General features: G+C 48.4%; 1 protein-coding gene across 1 annotated transcript in view; it reads right to left on the reverse strand.

The window, feature by feature from the left end:
- LOC124795092 (facilitated trehalose transporter Tret1-like) overlaps nucleotides 1-15,067 on the reverse strand; it is a 101,051-nt gene that overhangs the window by 11,489 nt on the left and 74,495 nt on the right. Inside the window, exon 4 of the mRNA XM_047258925.1 lies at nucleotides 9,343-9,801. Within this exon, the coding sequence (XP_047114881.1) occupies nucleotides 9,343-9,801 (459 nt within the window). The remainder of the gene's footprint in view (nucleotides 1-9,342; nucleotides 9,802-15,067) is intronic.

Genomic DNA, 15,067 nt, shown 5'->3' on the forward strand with positions numbered 1-15,067 from the left:
ATCTGAGGGCTGTAAATTCCACTAAATACTTAGGGATTACAATTACAAATAACCTAAATTGGAACGATCACATAGATAATATTGTGGGTAGAGCAGACAAAAGACTGCGATTCATTGGCAAAACACTTAGAAGGTGCAACAGGTCTACCAAAGAGACTGCTTACACTACGCTTTTCCGCCCTATTCTGGAGCATTGCTGTGCGGTGTGGGATCCGCAACAGGTGTGACTGACGGATGACATCGAAAAAGTACAAAGAAGGGCAGCTCGTTTTGTATTATCGCAAAATAGGGGAGATAATGTCACAGACATGATACGTGCATTGGAGTGGCAATCATTAAAACAAAGGCGTTTTTCGTTGCGACGAGATCTTCTCATGAAATTTCAGTCACCAGTTTTCTCCTCCGATTGCGAAAACACTCTACTGGCACCCACCTACATAGGGAGAAATGATCATCACGATAAAATAAGTGAAATCAGGGCTCGCACAAAAAAATTTAAGTGCTAGCAGAGTAATCACGTAGATGTAGATGTGTTGTTACCAGGCCTGGTAGGGTATATAAGCGGAGTGAACGGTGTCAAATGTTGATTGATCGCTGTGAAAGACACAGAGATGCTACGTACTCGCATGAGACAGCGTTATCAGCACTAGACGGGGTTTGAAAGGAGCCTCATTGTGGGAATACTTTTGGACGACTTATCGAATAGTGCAATACCCAGATTTTGTTTATTCAGAGGTGACAGAGGCCCAATGTTGGACTGCGTAGGAACGTAAGGGAAAGCACACACTTTTTTCAAGGTTCTGGTCGACCAAGTCTGACTGATACAGGGAAGATTCACCATATTATGTGCCAAGCACATCTTAACCCCTTCACATCTGCGTCTGCCATCCGGGAGCAAGTAATGGATTCCCTGCAACATCCTGCGTCATCCCGCATAATTGATCGGAGACTAGTAGCAGCTGGACAAGGAAATTACCATCCCATAGATAAGCTGTAGTTAACACCACATCACAAACGGCTGCATTTGAGTTATGTTGTGACTAGGAAGCGTGGACTGCTGATGAATGACATTGCATTGTGTCTAGCGATGATTCGTGGTTCTGCACCACTCCAGATGACTATCATCGGCGAGAATTGCTACAATAAGGTGAGCAGACCATTTCTTGCTTTGCTACAAACAGGCACAATGGTCTTACTCGAGATGTAATGCTATGGGGAGCCATTGGATACCACATCAGGTCATGTTTGGTAGTAATTGAGATTACTACACTATGTGATAAAAAGTGACCGGATACCTGGCTGAAAATATGTTACAAGTTCGTGGCGCCCTCCATCGGCAACGCTGGAATTCAAAATGGTTTTGGCCCGCCCTTACCCTTGATGACGGCTTCCACTCTCGCAGGCATACGTTCAATCAGGTGCTGGAATGTTTCTTGGGGAATGGCAGCCCATTCTTCACGGAGTGCTGCACAGGGGAGCGGTATCGATGTCAGTGGGTGAGGCCTGGCGCGAAGTCCGCGTTCCAAAACATCCGAAAGTTGTTCTATGGGATTCAGGTCAGGACTCTGTGCAAGTCAGTTCATTACAGGTACGTTATTGTCGTTTAACCACTCTGCCACATGCCGTGCATTTTGAACAGGTGCTCAATCGTATTTAAAGATTGAATCGCCGTCCCCGAATTGCTCTTCAACAGTGAGAAGCAAGAGGGTGCTTGAAATCTCAATGTAGTCCTGTGCTGTGGTAGTGCCACGCAAACCAACAAGGGGTTCAAGCCTCCTCCATGAAAAACACGACTACAGCACAACAACAGCGCATCCGAATTTTACTGTTGGCACTATACATGCTGGCAGATTACGTTCACCGGGCATTCGCCATACCCACCCCCTGCCATCGGATCGCCACATTGTGTACCGTGATTCGTCACTCCACACAACGTTTTTCCACTGTTCAATGTTTAGCTCCTTACACCGAGCGAGGTGTCGTTTGGCATTTACCAGCATGATGTGTGGCTTATGAGCAGCCGCTCGACCATGAAATCCAAGTATTCTCACCTCCTGCCTAGCTTTCATGGATCCTGATGTGGTTTGGAATTCCTGTGTCATGGTCTGGATAGATGTCTGCCTATTACACATTATGACCCTCTTCAACTGTCGGCGGTCTCTGTCAGTCAACAGACGCCGTCGGCTTGTACGGTTTGTGCTGTACGTGTCCCTTCACGTTCCCACTTCACTATCACATCGGAAACAGTAAACCTAGGGATGTTTAGGAGTGTCGAAATCTCGCGTACAGACGTATGACACAGGTGTCACCCAATCGCCTGACCACGTTCGAAGTCCGGAGCGCCTCACTCTGCTCTCTCACGACCTCTTATGACTTCTGAGGTCGCTGATTGGAGTACCTGGCAGTAGGTGGTAGCACAACGCACCTATGAAAAACTTATGTTTTCGGGGGTGTCCAGATACTTTCGATCACGTAGTTATGACGGCACAACTGCACTTCATGGACATTCTATGTCCTCAGTGCTACCTCTCATGCGACTGTATCGTGGTGCCCCATTTCAATAGGAAAATTTTCGCCAAACATGGCACGAGCCTCTATGAACTGTGTGTTGTAGAGGGACTCCTATAGTCTGCGAGATCTCCAGATCTGTCTTCGATGAAACATGTAAGACCAGCTTGAACGTCGCCATTGTACTAGCCAGGATATCAGTGGCCAGTTACAACAGTTATGGGTTAGCTGGCCTCAGGAGAGGATGCAACGGCTTTACTACCTCCTCCTTCCCAACCGAGTTAGTGCATGCGTCCAGGCCAGAGGGGATGAACGAGCTAATACGACTACGTTCTTTGTAAAATTGACTCGTTTATCTAATCACTGAAATAGTATCAAATACTCTCTCAGCCCGTGGAGTTTAATTTTGTTTCCCTTTCTCTTTTGGGTGCTGAACTTTTTTGTTAGGTAGTGTATTAGAGGACGCCCAATAATCCTGTATTCCATCCCACTTCATGTTTTGAGTAAGATCACATTATATAGCAATCGATAATAGATCTACGTAAGGGCTTTAACTAGCATTAAACTGCCTCAATATGCCACCAAAAAAATCTTGAAAGTTTATTGCAAAAATTGGGAGCTGTATTGTATCGTCAAACTACAAGTAGCAGCTAACCTTTTTATAGAAAACTTCGAGGATAATTCTTTTTGAACAACTGAACAACCGAAATCTTTTTGGAGATGTGTAGACGGTACATCTGTCATATGGTCACAGGGGGCCGCAATGCGGCCTTCGTTTGTAGGGTTCCGTACTTTAGGATCCTCTCTGGCCGTCTTTTGAGATCCCTTTTTCTCAGAAACGGTTAGCGGTATCGAGCTGAAATTTCTGTAAAAAAATTTAATCTTCTAAGTCAATGATATCAAAAGATTCCGATATTTATGTCACATTTTATGATACAAAGAAATTCATCAAAACTTAGAGATGAACTGTATGTACATAAATAAATTTGTACGGAACTATCAGACCGAATGTCCTACTCGCAGTTACCTGGGTTTTAGAACATCTAAATTCTCTCCAACCTACCATTTGTTTCACCAAGAAAGTGGATAAAAATGGAGATTTCCATTTTTTGGTTCCATGTTTCGTAGGAAAGAAAAGGCGTCACAGCATATATCGTTAACCAAGACAGTGTATTTACGAACTACTAGCTGGGAAAGGCCGGGTGATACGGGAGGATTTCAGTTAGATTACGTTTTGATCAGACAGAGATTCCGTAATCAGATACTGGATTGTAAGGCGTACCCAGAAGCAGATATAGACTCAGATCACAATGTAGTAGTGATGAAGAGTAGACTGAAGTTCAAGCGATGAGTCAGGAAGAAACAATTCGCAAACAAGTGGGATACAGAAGTACTACGGAATGTCGAGATACTCTTGATCTCTAAGGCTATAGATACAGCAATAAGAAATAGCTCAATAGGCAGTAAAGTTGAAGAGGAATAGACATCTCTAAAAAGCGCAAATACAGAACCTGGAAAGAAAAACTTAGGTACAAAGAAGCCAACTGCGAAGAAACTACAGACAACAGAAGAAATACTTCAGTTGATTGATGAAAGGAGGAAGTACAAAAACGTTCAGGGAAATTCAGGAATACAGAAATACAAGCCACTGAGGAATGGAATAAATAGGAAGTGCAGGGAAGCTAAGACGAAATGGCTGCATGAAAAATGTGAAGAAATCGAAAAATAAATGATTGTCAGAAGCACTGACTGCTTATAACAAAGTCAAAATAACCTTCTGTGAAATTATGAAAGCAAGAGTGGTAACATTAAGAGTGCAACGGGAATTCCACTGTTAAATGCAGAGGAGAGGGCGGATAGGTGGAAAGAATACATTGAGAACTTCTATGAGGCCAAGACTTAAATGAAGTTACAGAAGAAGAAACAGGAGCCGATTTAGAAGAGATAGGGGATCCAGTATTAGAATCGGACTTACGATAAAATAAGGCAGAAGGGATAAATAAAATTCCCTCAGAATTTCTAAAATAATTGGGGGAATTGGCAAGAAAACGACTATTCACGTTGGTGTGCGGAATGTATAAGTCTGGCGATACACCATCCGACTTTCGGAAAAAGATCATCGATACAATTCGAAGGATTGCAAGAGCCGACAAATGTGAGAATATTGCACAATCAACTTAACAGCTAATGCATCCAAGTTGCTTACAACAATAATATACAGAAGAATGGAAAAGAAAATTGATGTGTTAGATGATCAGTTTGGCTTTAGGAAAGCTATGGGCACCAGAGAGGCAATTCTGATATTGCGGTTGATAACGAAAGAAAGGATAAAGAAAAGACAAGATCATAAGATTTGATGACCTGGAAAAAGCGTTCGACAGTGCAAAATGGTGCAAGATGTTCGAAATTCTGAGAAAAATAGGCGTAAGCTATAGGGAGTGATTAGCAATACAAAATATTTACAAGAGCCAAGAGAGGATAATAAGAGTGGACGACCAAGAATAAACCATTTGGATTAAAATGGGTGCAAGACCGGGATGTGGTCTTTCACCCCGAACGTTCATTCTGTACATAACAGAAGCAATGATGGAAATAAAAGAAAGGTTCAGGAGTTGAATTAGAATTCAAGGTGAAAGGATATCAATGATATGGTTCGCTAATGACATCGCTATCCTGAGTCAAAGTGAAGAAGAATTACATGATCTGCTTAACGGAATGAACAGTCTAATGAGTACAGAGTATGGATTGAGAGTAAATCGAAGAAAGACGAAGGTAATGAGAAAAAGTAGAAATGAGAACAGCAAGAAACTTAACATCAGGATTGACGGTCAGGAAGTAGATGAAGTTAAGGAATTCAGTTACGTAGGCAGTAAATTAAGCAATGACTGACGGAGCAAGGAGGACATCAGAAGCAGAAGAGCAATGGCAAAAAAGGGGATTCCTGTCCAAGAGAAGTCTACTAGTATCAAATATAGATCTTAATTTGAGGAAGAAATTTCTGAGAACGTATGTCTGGAGTACAGCATTGCATGGTAGTGAAACATGGACTGTGAGAAAACCGGACCAGAAGAGCATTTGAGATGTGGTGCTACAGGCGAATGTTGAAAATTAGGTGGACTGATATGGTGCGTAATGAGGAGATTCTGCGCAGAATCGGAGAGGAAATCATGGGAAACACTGACAAGGAGAAGGGACAGTATCCAGTATGTAAGGACATCTGTTAAGACACAAGGGAATGACTTCCATGATACTAGAGGGAACTGTAGAGGGCAAAGACTGTAGAGGAAGACCGAGATTGAAATAAATGCCGCAAATAATTGAGGACGTAGGTTGCAAGTGCTACTCTGAGATGAAGAGGTTGTCACAGGAGAGGAATTCGTGGCAGGCCGCATCAAAACAGTCAGGATACTGATGACCACAAAAAAATAAGCCTCTGGATCACGGGGCCTCGTGTTCGACGGTTTTCTCCGCCCTGGGACTGGGTGTTTGTGCTGTCCTCGTCATTCCATCATCATTCGGTGAAAGTGTCGTGACCGGACTGTGAAAAGATTGCGAATTTGTACAGGCTCTCATAACCGCGGAGTTGATCGCCCCACAAACCAAATACACTACTGGCCATTAAAATTGCTACACCAAGCAGAAATGCAGATGATAAACGGGTATTCATTGGACAAGTATATTATACTAGAACTGACATGTGATTACATTTTCACGCAATTTGGATGAACAGATCCTGAGAAATCAGTACCCAGAACAACCACCTCTGGCCGTAATAACGGCCTTGATACGCCTGGGCATTGAGTCAAACAGAGCGTGGATGGCGTGTACAGGTACAGCTGCCCATGCGGTTTGAACACGATACGACAGTTCATGAAGAGTAGTGACTGGCGTATTGTGACGAGCGAGTTGCTCGGCCACCATTGACCAGACGTTTTCAGTTGGTGAGAGATCTGGAGAATGTGCTGGCCAGGGCAGCAGTCGAACAACATTTTCTGTATCCAGAAAGACCCGTACAGGACGTGGAACATGCGGTCGTGCATTATCCTGCTGAAATGTAGGGTTTCACAGGGATCGAATGAAGGGTAGAGCCACGGGTCGTAAGATATGAAATGTAACGTCCACTGTCCAAAGTGCCGTCAATGTGAACAAGAGGTGACCGAGACGTGTAACTAATGGCACCCCATACCATCACGCCGGGTGATACGCCAGTATGGCAGATGACAAATACACGCTTCCAATGTGCGTTCACCGCGATTTCGCCAAACACGGATGCGACCATCATGATGCTGTACCTGGATTCATCCGAAAAAATGACGTTTTGCCATTCGTGCACCCACGTTCGTCGTTGAGTACACAATCGCAGGCGCTCCTGTCTGTGAAACAGATTCAAGGGTAACCGCAGCCATGGTCTCCGAGCTGATAGTCCATGCTGCTGCAAACGTCGAACTGTTCGTGCAGATGGTTGTCGTCTTGCAAACGTCCCCATCTGTTGACTCAGGGATCGAACCGTTACAGCCTTGCGCATAAGATGCCTGTCATCTCGACTGCTAGTGATACGAGGCCGTTGGGATCCAGCACGTCGTTCCGTATTACCCTCCTGAACCCACCGATTTCATATTCGACTAACAGTCATTGGATCTCGACCAACACGAGCAGCAATGTCGCGATATGCTACAATTCGACCTTTATCAAAGTCGGAAACGTGATGGTACGCATTTCTCCTCCTTACACGAGGCATCACAACAACGTTTCACCAGGAAAGGCCGGTCAACTGCTGTTTGTGTGTGAGAAATCGGTTGGAAACTTTCCTCATGTCAGCACATAGTAGGTGTCGCCACCGGCGCCAACCTTGTGTGAATGCTCTGAAAAGCTAATCATTTCCATATCACAGCATCTTCTGCCTGTCGGTTAAATTTCGCGTCTATAGCACGTCATCTTCGTGGTGTAGCAATTTTAATGGCCAGTAGTGTTTCATGACCATCATCATCACTACTAATGTAGTGCCCCTGCCCAATACTCTCTTTACTCGCGGGATTTTGCCGTTTCTCGATAGAGTTCGAGCCAGGTGTGGATGTTCAATAAAGAGATCATTGTCCGTCTTCATCTTAGTTGTCCGAAAGAACAGACATCACATATATATATATATATATATATATATATATATATATATATATATATATATATATATATTCTCCTGGAAATTGAAATAAGAACACCGTGAATTCATTGTCCCAGGAAGTGGAAACTTTATTGACACATTCCTGGGGTCAGATACATCACATGATCACACTGACAGAACCACAGGCACATAGACACAGGCAACAGAGCATGCACAATGTCGGCACTAGTACAGTGTATATCCACCTTACGCAGCAATGCAGGCTGCTATTCTCCCATGGAGACGATCGTAGAGATGCTGGATGTAGTCCTGTGGAACGGCTTGCCATGCCATTTCCACCTGGCGCCTCAGTTGGACCAGCGTTCGTGCTGGACGTGCAGACCGCGTGAGACGACGCTTCATCCAGTCACAAACATGCTCAATGGGGGACAGATCCGGAGATCTTGCTGGCCAGGGTAGTTGACTTACACCTTCTAGAGCACGTTGGGTGGCACGGGATACATGCGGACGTGCATTGTCCTGTTGGAACAGCAAGGTCCCTTGCCGGTCCAGGAATGGTAGAACGATGGGTTCGATGACGGTTTGGATGTACCGTACGCTATTCAGTGTCCCCTCGACGATCACCAGTGGTGTACGGCCAGTGTAGGAGATCGCTCCCCACACCATGATGCCGGGTGTTGGCCCTGTGTGCCTCGGTCGTATGCAGTCCTGATTGTGGCGCTCACCTGCACGGCGCCAAACACGCATACGACCATCATGGCACCAAGGCAGAAGCGACTCTCATCGCTGAAGACGACACGTCTCCATTCGTCCCTCCATTCACGCCTGTTGCGACACCACTGGAGGCGGGCTGCACGATGTTGGGGCGTGAGCGGAAGACGGCCTAACGGTGTGCGGGACCGTAGCCCAGCTTCATGGAGACGGTTGCGAATGGTCCTCGCCGATACCCCAGGAGCAACAGTGTCCCTAATTTGCTGGGAAGTGGCGGTGCGGTCCCCTACGGCACTGCGTAGGATCCTACGGTCTTGGCGTGCATCCGTGCGTCGCTGCGGTCCGGTCCCAGGTCGACGGGCACGTGCACCTTCCGCCGACCACTGGCGACAACATCGATGTACTGTGGAGACCTCACGCCCCACGTGTTGAGCAATTCGGCGGTACGTCCACCCGGCCTCCCGCATGCCCACTATACGCCCTCGCTCAAAGTCCGTCAACTGCACATACGGTTCACGTCCACGCTGTCGCGGCATGCTACCAGTGTTGAAGACTGCGATGGAGCTCCGTATGCCACGGCAAACTGGCTGACACTGACGGCGGCGGTGCACAAATGCTGCGCAGCTAGCGCCATTCGACGGCCAACACCGCGGTTCCTGGTGTGTCCGCTGTGCCGTGCGTGTGATCATTGCTTGTACAGCCCTCTCGCAGTGTCCGGAGCAAGTATGGTGGGTCTGACACACCGGTGTCAATGTGTTCTTTTTTCCATTTCCAGGAGTGTGTATATATATATATATATATATATATATATATATATATATATATATATAACGTCTGTAACGATTTTGTTGGAGTAGTACATGTAAGGATTAGTGAAACGAGTTACTTATGGAATGGACTACTGGTTAAATGCTACCTAGGTGAAATTGATCACTGTGACTGAGGTAAGTCAGTCGCTAATGACAACATAACATTAAAGCTGAAACTCAGTCCAGCACGCTTACCAAGAAAGCGATATGAGCCGTGAGTGGAAGCCAGCCGATGGAAGACACGTCGGCGTGGAGACCGTCCTTCATGTAGAAGTAGAAGCCTTCTGAGATGAGCGCCAAGCAGGCTCCCGAGAAGCACACCATGAGCGGTATCTTGCGCGTGCGGAAGCGCTCGACGGCGACGGAAGCGACAACGCTCATGATGAGCTGGATGACGGCGAGCGAGATGGACGATAGGTCGGGGTCGAGCGAGCTGCCGGACAGCTTGAAGAAGAAGGTGGCGTACGTCATCATGACGAGGAAGCCGCACCACAGCAGCAGCGCCTGCAGCGCCGACGCGAGCAGCAGCGTGCGCCGGTTCACCGGGTCGCACACCAGCTCGCGCATCGTCGCCACGTATCCGCCGCGCGCCAACGGGTCGCTGTTGCGCTCCTCCACCGCGCGGCGCATCGCCGCGAACTCCTCCTCCACATCCTGCACAAAGGAATTAACTGTCATGTGTCAGTGCTTCCGAGGAGGCACTGAGGGGTAGGTTCAGCCACCTAATCGGAAAATGTTTTCTCCCCCGTACAGAATGATGTCTTTCCTCACGGGGCGTGAGGGTTGTGTGTGTATCTGTTGGGTGCAACTGACTATAAAGGTTGTGTTTACAACAAGCTCCTCGCCTAGCCGTGGACACGTAAGGGATGTCTACCGGCCTCTGTATCACCGCCTTTGAGCGTCATGCAGGGGCGTGGGACCAGGACACAGCTCTCTCGAACGTTTTACGGACTTTGCAGACCGTGCAGCCGCTACTGCTCGGTCAACAAGCAACTCAGTTGCCATCATGAGGCTGAGTGCACCCTATACCAGTCTCCTAACTAAGGGAAACTCCTTGGGAGTACCGGGTGTCGAACCCGAGTCCTCCACATGACACCTATCTAAGCTGACCAATCAGTTATGGAGGCGGAGTTTGCGTTTGGAGATGGAAAAAAATAATCTTGCTGTGTCTACCAGAAGATGCAAAACAGCCATAACCGAGAATAGAATACTTCACATGGCAAGGCAAGCTCCATAAAGGCTCAACATATGGCATAATGTCTAGACGACACGGACTGTATCATACACTTTTTTAAAATTTTTTTAATTTTATTTGCTATTTTCCTTTAGTCTATTATCTATATAAAAGAACAGACCGAATGCTGCATATAGTTAACGTGAATATAGCACATAATATTTTAGCATAATTACAAATATTTTAGTAACAACTTAGCTTTATGCTATTTGAAAGAGGAAGAAAAAACTACGTAGAATTACAACATAAAAGAAACAAATAATTAAAAAATTTAGGAAAGGTCTACATACAACCATTTGGCCGTCTGACGTACAGACATCTGTCCATCCGGACATCAGGAGGCACACGCTACTAGTTTACTGCATTATTCTGGACTACACTACACTACACTACACTACTGTACTGTACTGTACTTGGTATCAAAACCATTTGTCTAGATGGTTAGCCTCCAGCGCGCTGAGATGCAACTCAGAATTCACTGATGCTGTGCTGCTGTTCCTGACAAGGTACGGAGACTCGGACTGACAACGTACGGAGACTCGGACTGACAAGGTACGGAGACTCGGACTGACAAGGTACGGAGACTCGGACTGACTGACTAACTTCATGAAAGTAGATCTTAAGTGGACACCCTCTGCTATACGCAGATAGAAGCAGGTGCACCGCTCCACTCCGCACTTAGTCAACAGTATCAACACTGTGCCACAATGCAGGATAAGATTTAGCTACAGTTGTCGCCCAGAAGATCCCAACTGGACCTTCTCCTAATTTTGTTGGTCTTGTTCGTTGGATTCAGGACTAGACCAGTGTTCACAGACAGATCAGTTAATGTAACTCAAGTTACTTAACGTATGAGTGGCATTCAGACGAAAACAGAACACCCGCCACAACGGGTCCATGGGATGTTTCCGTCAACAGTAATCACCTTACACTTTAAGACATATATCGCCCTGGCAAACGAGACGGGCAATTCCTGTTTCGTTTCGTCGGAAAGCCGCGTAGCTCGCGGAGAAGCTCAATTGTCGGAAGAGTCACTGACTCGCAGTAACCCGTAACTTCGGTTACAAACTCCCTTAGCGAGACTATCTCGTTCTGTGCTAGGGTTGATCAGTGCCAGGGGCCCGTTCACGTCGGACCACCCCGCGTGCTGTAGGCCACTTCTCTTCCTCCGCACCTCCTTTAGGTGCCGCGCCACTGCACCAACGGCGCACGCTAGGCCGTAGGGTATTCCCCCTCTTCTGTAGGACCTATTTGATAGCTTTTCTTTTCAGAAAAAGCATAATTGTCGTGCCCTCCCACACCTAATAAAGCTCCTGAAAGCATCAAGATGGCAGATTCCGCCGGTGTTTCCCCCGCTCTAACCCGCAGCAAGGCTGCAGCTAAAGAGGCGCGTGAGTCGGCTGTTCCCGTCGACGTCAACGTCCCGTTTGCCGCCGTTGAGGAGGTGTTGGCCGACAAGGATCGGCAGATCGCTGCGCAAGCGCAGGAACTGCTGAGCCAGCGCCGATTGATAACCGACCTCTGTGGCCCGAGTGAGTCCCCCACGCGGACAAGTACCCTCGACATCACGCTACATTCACCTGCAACTGGTGACTCATGCACTACCGTCCCACTGCGGCAGCTGACTCCAACGGCGGAACCAGCAGCTGCAGATGCAGACACAAAACAACACTACACTGGGCCCTGGCAGGTGGAGGGCCCACGACGCAAACAGAGAAACACTACGCAAACAAGCGAGCAACCACACTCGCAAGGTAGCCGAAAGGCGCTGCTGCCTACACCAAAACCCGCACTTCCGGTTAGGAACACCAACACAACAACAAACACGACCCGACCTGCGGTCAGCAACACCACACAAGCACCAACCGCAGCTACGCCCGCACAACAGAAGACTGGTTTTCCCCCAGTCGTAATACAAAACTACGGGGACCTCAGTGTCCTCAACACAACATTCGCGGAAAGGCACACACCTTGAACGCTACACACGAAGTACTCTGGGGTTAGGGCCTCACTGTACGTATCAACTAACAATGAATATAAAGATCTCCTTATATTCCCCAAAGGAAAAGGGGATCGAACATTATACGTACAGGACTGCTGAAGAACGGACACAGCAGTACGTGGCAAAGGGAGTGGACCCCAGTACCCCAAACACCACAGTACAAGCGGCGCTCAACTTCCTAGGATTCGACTGCAAAAGTGCTTCCAGGATGACGGGCTTCCGCTTCCACCACCGTCTACCACACTACCTGGTCGAGATGGCCGAAACGGCCGCCTCCCGCGGCCTTCTGCAGATAAAAAGCCTTCTGCGGATGGACGTAAGGGTAGAAATATACGAACCGCCACAGGTCCCACAACAAAGTAACAACTGCCAGCGGTTCGGTCATTCGGCCCTCCGCTGCGGCCTGCCACCCCGTTGCCGCGGATGCGCTGGCAAACACGCATCCAACGCATGTACACTAATCCACGAAAACATACACCGTTGCGCCAACTGTGGCCAAGGCCATGCGGCCAACTACGGGGGCTGCGACGTGTACAAAGAGGCGCAGAGGCGCAAAAATCAACAGTCGAAGCCACCCAACGTCATAACACGTCCAAGGCCCGCACCAAACCCTGTCAGGAACGGAGTGTCGTTCGCCATGGCTACACGCCCTGGAGGAGCGGAGCAGGCCGCGGAACCTCTGCGCCCAGCACACGCACCTAACACAACCGCTGCGACAACAACACAGTCGTCTCAGCCAACACACGACACTACAACCACACCAGTACCAACACCAGCCCCCAAAAACAACAAAACCCCACTCCCTGAAGCCACTGCCTGCGAACCTACACACGACACACAGGAAGACACACTTACACAAGGAACCCCAGAACCAAAAACCCAGAGAAGGCGTAGGCGACCACGCGGAAACAGGGGTGGGAACACACGTGCACCACAACAAAGTACCCAACAACAACAAAACACAGACACACAGTCAGCAAGCCAGTGATACCAGCACACACACGCACTACTCAACCCCCCACCACGTCTGACACACAGGCACCTCAAAATGTTCCACATAACAACAACACAAGCGCCAGCCCACACATAACGCCAACACCCGCACCAGCGGCCGCCAACACCCCAACCGAGCCACAGGCCGACACACACAACACCAACACAACACTTGAGGGTTTATTGGAAACAATATTCCCCCATCACACGACCGCTCAGACCTTTAACAAGTTCGCGGCGGCCGTCACCACACTCGTCACACGGCTCTTGACTGCTCAACCTGGGCAGTACTGGGCCGCCATACAAGCAGCGCTCACCACACTGTTTACACCCATACATGGATAACACGCCACACCCCGCCCCCATCGCAAACAACCAGACACTGACACGGATCCTGTTCTGGAATGCAGACGGGATCAACAACAAAAGGTCGGAATTTGCCGCGCTCATGGAGCGTAAGGATATCCTTATCGCACTACTGAGCGAAACTAAGCTGAAACCACGCAACCAACTACACTTCACCGGCTACTGCGTCTATCGTACCGTCCGACCGGACGGCTCCGGTCACGGCGGAACAGCCATCATCATACACAAAGACATATAACACACAAACATAGTGCTCCCTGAACTTGAAAAACTAGAGGCAACCGCCGTCAGGGTCATGTTCAACGGAGCCTACACTACGCTGGTGTCAGTATACAACAGCCCTAAAAACATTAAAACACGCGACATCAGCACAATACTCAACATATCACCGCGCGTAATAGCCGCTGGAGATCTTAACGCAAGACACCCGGACTGGAACTCACGAATACGAAACTCCAACGGCAAGAAACTATACGAACACGCACTAGGACGAAACTACATCAGACTAGCGCCGACCGAACCGACGCACATTCCCTACCGGAGGCGACACAGGCCAGACGTGTTAGACATGGCCCTCATCAAGGGCATAACAACAACACTCAACGTTGCCGTTGAAAACGATCTGCCCTCAAATCACCAACCCGTTATACTGTACATTGAAGAAACACTGCAGCACATGGAACAACCCACCCAGGATGTTAGACTACAGGCGCGCGAATTGGACCCAGTTCAAGGAAACGCTTGACAGTCGCATCCCACCCACGCGATTAACGAGACAGCCCAAATTAACGAGGCAGTTGAAACCCTCACCGGCGCCGTCCAGGACGCAATAGCCGACACCATACCAATCCGCACGCCACAACAACACAATGCTGCCCTGCCCCAGGAGATACTGGGCCTGATCTCAATGAGGAACCGACTCAGGAGACATTGGCAGCACATTAACAGGCTCCAGGGTATAATCCGGGAAAAAATACGAACATTTAAGACACAACAGTGGGACCAGAAACTCGAAGGGCTGGACACCACGCGTGTGGCAGCTAGCCCGACACTTCACCAGGGAGAAACTGTACACCCCCACGTTACAAGGGCCCGACGGACCAGCATATTCTGCGGAAGAAAAAGCGGAACTGATGACCCTCACACTCGCATCGTCATTCACACCGAACCTGGATCCCTCAGACACAGCGTTCAGACTTGCTACGGACCAGGAGGTCACACGCATCTTGGCCCAACCAGCGCGCATCATCATCCGACAAGCTAGTACAGCTGAAGTTAAATGGGCCATCATGCATACCACCGCTAGGAAGGCCCCTGGTCACGAT

Source organism: Schistocerca piceifrons, chromosome 4 (genome assembly GCF_021461385.2).
Source record: "Schistocerca piceifrons isolate TAMUIC-IGC-003096 chromosome 4, iqSchPice1.1, whole genome shotgun sequence".
NCBI classification, from domain to species: domain Eukaryota; kingdom Metazoa; phylum Arthropoda; class Insecta; order Orthoptera; family Acrididae; genus Schistocerca; species Schistocerca piceifrons.